The sequence below is a fragment of the Rhagoletis zephyria genome, unplaced genomic scaffold (assembly GCF_001687245.7).
Source record: "Rhagoletis zephyria isolate East Lansing unplaced genomic scaffold, Rhagoletis_zephyria_1.1 Rzeph_scaffold_02967, whole genome shotgun sequence".
In the NCBI taxonomy this organism is placed as follows: domain Eukaryota; kingdom Metazoa; phylum Arthropoda; class Insecta; order Diptera; family Tephritidae; genus Rhagoletis; species Rhagoletis zephyria.
The window spans coordinates 6,981-12,122 of record NW_016160051.1 but is presented as its reverse complement, the minus strand read 5'-3'; the positions used below and the strand labels follow the sequence as shown (position 1 = coordinate 12,122).

Here is a 5,142-nt window from a genome sequence, read left to right as displayed (position 1 = left end):
TTAGGACAAACTTCGGGGAACCTATGTTAAGAGTCTTTCTTCGCTTAAATTTTTAATGCGCCTTTTTTCGCGGTCCACTTTTGAGCTCGCGGCTTTATTTGTGGTTAGTGACGATCTTATATCTCTGCTCTTTGCATATTTCTATATGCAAATAATATCAAATCAGATAAAGAATCCAGAAAAAATCGGGGGACGTATACCATTAAAAAATATGTATTGTATGAGGACAGGGAACCTGTTAATCATGAAATGTATTTTTTTTTATTTATTTATTTAATATTAGATTGATTAGTGCATTAAGATGTAATCTTTACTTGCACAATGATACAAACATTGCAAAAATAAAATAAAAAGTACAGATAATAATTATTATTACAATATAGATTAAGGTAATGTATTTATATGTTGAATTACAAATCATATATTCTAAAATAAAACAAAGGTAAGCTTATAACCACTATTCTTGATCACGCTTGGAAGAAAAAAAGTTAAATATGAGTTTTTTGAAGTTGCCTATGTGCAACGCGTTCTTCAAGGACAGTGGAAGGGAGTTCCAGAGCCTTACCGCATTAATAAAAAACAGTCTTGAAGTGCATAAATAGATAAATCTCGGAAGGATAAGATCTGACGAACGTGTACTCTTGGAGAACTTAAGTTTATTGTACAGATATTCCGGGCTCTTCGTGATAAATAATTTGAACATAAAAATGCAATTACGCGCGTTCAGAAAATTTTGTAAATCACAGCCAAGTATAGAATTATGCATATGTGAGAGATGATCGTATTTCTTTAAACCAAGTACATACCTTGTGGCAGAGTTAATTGCGATATTCAATTTTTGAGTGAATGAGAGTCTAATTTGCCGTAGACGATTTCAAAGTACGTGATATAAGGAACAATTAAACATGTAATTAACTTTTTCTTAGTGGCTACCGGTACATAAGGTGAAGTTACTCTAAGACATCGTAGAGTAAAAAATATTTTATTCACAACTTCATTAACATGATCATCACACGCAAATCTAGAGTTAATAACGAAACCCAAATTCCTGGCTTTGTCAACTAATTTAAGCTGGTTGGCACAAATAAAAAAATGTGGTAATATCTGATGCCAAAAATGTATCTTTAGCGACAGGTATTACATAAGATTTTTGAGCATTGAGGCAAAATAAATTAGCTTACGTCCTCATTAAGTTGTAGAAAAATATCCTGAATCGATCCAATTTTATTAGAAACATACAGCTGCACATCATCGGCATAGGCGTGTAAGCGCGCATGAGTTCAGGTGCTGAAAATGACATTTATGAAAATGCTAAACAAAAGGGGCCCCAATATTGATCCCTGAGTATATATGCACGAGGTCAGAACAATTATTGACGATTTTCACCTTTTGAAACCTTAGCTCTCTATGAGTTTTACTGCAGTTTTGCTGAAGGTGAAATACTTAGCTAGTTTTTCACACAATAAATTGTGGTTTACAGAATCAAAAGCCTTAGAAAAATCAAGCAGACAGTGTTAAATGGCCTTGATCGAATGGCTGACGTATATCGTCTAAGACTTCAACAACAGCAGTAGAACAGGAGTGACCAGCTCTGAAACCACTCTGCAGAGGGTTAAAAGGAGTTTATTATTTTTATGAATGAAGTCAGATATTTGCTGCGGTAAAAGCATCTCAAACACCTTAGAAAGTCCTGTTAATATACTTATAGGCCTGAATTTACAAATCAGAGAGGCACCAGACAAACTAGATTGGAAGCTCATCATTCCCTACAGCATTAGATATAATACTGCATACACATCTGGCCACTTCCTCCTCGCAAACGGAACTAAATTGAAATCTCGAGAGAGAGTGTTGGTCAGAAGACGAAGAAGTGGTCTTTGTTACAGACGTGTAATTAGTCAAGGAACTACTTGAAGCAAAAGAATTATTGAGTTCATTGGGATCAAGTGAGCATTGGTTTCACCAATCCATTTTAATTTGTTTTTAATTTTGATTTAAGTGACCTATGCTCTTCACTTAAATAAAAATTAAGTCTGGATAACTAAACTCAGAGGTGTTACACGTTTAATCACCTGATCATTGTGTATCTGCTGCTTACTTGTATACCAGCCCTGCTTTTACAACACAGCGTGCCAAAGCTTTCAAAAGCTCTCAGTACAAATGAAAGCTTTCGCTGGCCTAGTCTGTTTACAACCACTTTTTGCTCACTTAAATAAATAGCTTAATGAAACTGAAAGTAATTTAAATGAGAATTAAATAAAAAATTAAATTAAAGTTAATTTCCACTTAAACGAATCTGGTGGAACTGGCTGTTAGAGATATTTTCAGGTGTACATGGCGTATGAGTAACATTCTTTCCTGCTCATTTTTCCTGCGCAATTTCATATGACCACTTATTACTTCTTTATTTATCCATCAATTTTCTTCATTATCAACTAGATTTTTTTGTAACAGAACCAGCTTTAACACAGCTTTGAATGTACTAAACGTGAGATCGAAGTGATTTGATACAAGTGGCGCCCAATTTAAATATGGAACGTTTGAAAATTTTATATTATCAGGAATAAGGACTTATTCCTTGCTTTAATCACTTTTTTAAAGATAGGCAAAGGCAGATATCTCAAAAAAGGCAAATAAAAGCAACATCAAATGTGTGTATACGGAATCAGTGAAAACTAAATCGTGGACATTCTTAATCGAATATGCTCTATCTCTTTAGCAACAAAAAAGGCAATTTCCATAAAATCCAAACCAAGTAAAAAATGGTGGCTTGGTGAAAGTGTTAGTGAATTGCAGTGCACCTAAAGTTTATATTCCAAGAGGCCATTTCATCTCTGGCATTTAGCCACATATACTCTTATTCGATAACTGCACCCTTGGATAGACAATCCTTTAACCTGTTAGAAAAATCTTTTTTTCTCTTTTTGGCACACAAACTTACTCGCGAAAATAATAATAGTGTAAGTACTACAATTGTTTACAAATAGTGAATGGTGCACTTGCACTAATATTAAGCAAATCCCAAAGAGATTTTGTAATACATATTAAAATAACGTAAAGTATTTTACTTCATTATATCGAGCCCTAACCGCCAAAATAACGTAAGTGACATTTTTTCAAAATTTTCTTTTTGATGCAGAAATATTCCTAGAGCATCTGTCGCTTACGTTATTTTGGCGGTTAGGGCTCAATATTGCTGATAACCAGGGAACGGATTTTATGGANTTTACAGGCAGCTTCAAATGTGAATAATAAAATAGTGAATATGCAAACAAAGTTTGAAATGAAATAGTTATCGTATCTATTTTATTCACTATTATATTTCTTTAAATTTTATTAATTCATTAATTAATTTTTAAACGAAAATCAAATAAAAAATTTTAATTTTTACAATGCGTTTTTTCCTCAGTGTAGAATAAAAAATTAACCCGGTTTTCGGAATCAGCGAGCAATTCTATATAGGAATTGGATAGTGGCGTCCGTTGAACATTTTTCCTGTTAACCAGTGTTATTTTTCAGTTTTTGTCTTTTTTGTGCCTTCTTTTGCTTTTTTTTTACTATTTCTAGGGCCTTTTCCTGCCCGTTTCGCTATTTTATTTTGCCTTTTCCAGCCTATTTCGTTATATTATTTTTTATAGGTTTTTAGGTTCTAAAAATCCGTTCCTTGGTCATCACTGTTAACAATTTTTGTATGTGCGAACGCAATGACTACGCTCAGTCAAAAACGGAATATTGGGTATTTCTGTAGTTGCTTCGACCTCTAGCAATAGTAAATCGTCCTTATTAGTGTCACCAAATATATTAAAAGGTGCATATTGCAGCGAACTCCTGAACCGCAGGTCTAGACGAGATGTTAATTTGGCCTAAGCACAGCAAAAAATGTCCAGGGTGTAAGGCAAAAAGTGTTTTGTTTCTGATTTTGAAACAACAAATCTTACACTATTTTAAGTTCCTTCGAAATTCCATTGCGAGCCAATAAAGCAGTAACTAGTAATAAAAGCAAAATATTTATTTTCGTTTTATATTACTCTTTAATGTTCTGGCGAAGAAATAAATCATCCTTTTTTGCCCAATCATTTAAAACGCCACAATATAACCATTGTTAGTGCTAATGTCATTGTTTTTATGTTTGGGAGTTGAACTGGCTTTGACACTGCATTTACAAATACAATTTGAGAATTATGTAGTAGATGCACCAAACAGTTAAAGATAAGATTCATGATGAACCTACTCTGCTGAGTGGCAATTTATGTACTATGCTTGTTCTTATACTTATAAATGCATATGTATGTATGTATGCATGTCTTACCTTCTCTAATATGGCTCGACGAGTCATAATAGCAAATCATTTTGGCCGATTGTGTCGATACCAAGAACAAAAGTATTATAAAATATATAACGTTAAACATTTTGTTCCTAATACAATGATCTGCACAATTCAGACTTAAAACGCAAACTAAAATCATTTTCAAGAAAACCAAATAACATAATTAAATGAAATGAAATTATCAATACATTATTCTGATAAGCTAACGTGTACATACATATCTATGTATAGTGAGCGGTCAAAAGTGCTCAATATTAAACATTATTTTAATACGTGTACTCAGTGCCGACTCAAAGTACTCAGTATTAAGATCCGTATGTAAACACTTATGTATACCCAAAGTGCACAGTACTATACGTGCATACTTACATACATTAGAACGATTCCGTTGCCCAGCAAGGATTATAAACAGTGTTGCCGCGCCGTCCCAAGAAAATGTATCACCGACCAAGCCAAAAATGTATCCAAATGTATCCAATTTTCTTTTTTTACGTATCCATCTCATAATTTGTAAGAAAACCAAACATTTTGAAGAAAAATACATAATTTAACCCATCCTAAGGACTTGGAATACGTGTATATATATTTTTATATTTCATAAAATCAAACATTTGTAATTTCAATTTATAAATTACATCTTTTATACATAAGTATTTTGCAAAGTAAGTATAAAAAATAGTAATTAATATGTTACATTTGTACCTGCACACTATGAAAAGTGTGTATAAAACTACTACTGAAAAATATCTATTTTTCAACAGGAATCTGTATAAATATACATACGTATAAGATGTTCAGGATTCGATTTTGAACTT

The 5,142-nt window shown here is 32.6% G+C and overlaps 1 protein-coding gene across 2 annotated transcripts in view; it reads right to left on the bottom strand.

Moving 5' to 3' along the window:
• The window catches only part of Idgf5 (Imaginal disc growth factor 5), a 12,340-nt gene extending 7,864 nt beyond the window's left edge, over positions 1–4,476 (bottom strand). For both annotated transcript variants that reach the window (XM_017622909.1, XM_017622911.1), the window contains exon 1: positions 4,310–4,476. In XM_017622909.1, coding sequence (XP_017478398.1) covers positions 4,310–4,466 — 157 coding nt within the window. In that variant the 5' untranslated portion in view covers positions 4,467–4,476. The remainder of the gene's footprint in view (positions 1–4,309) is intronic.
• Between the last annotated feature and the right edge of the window lie 666 nt (positions 4,477–5,142).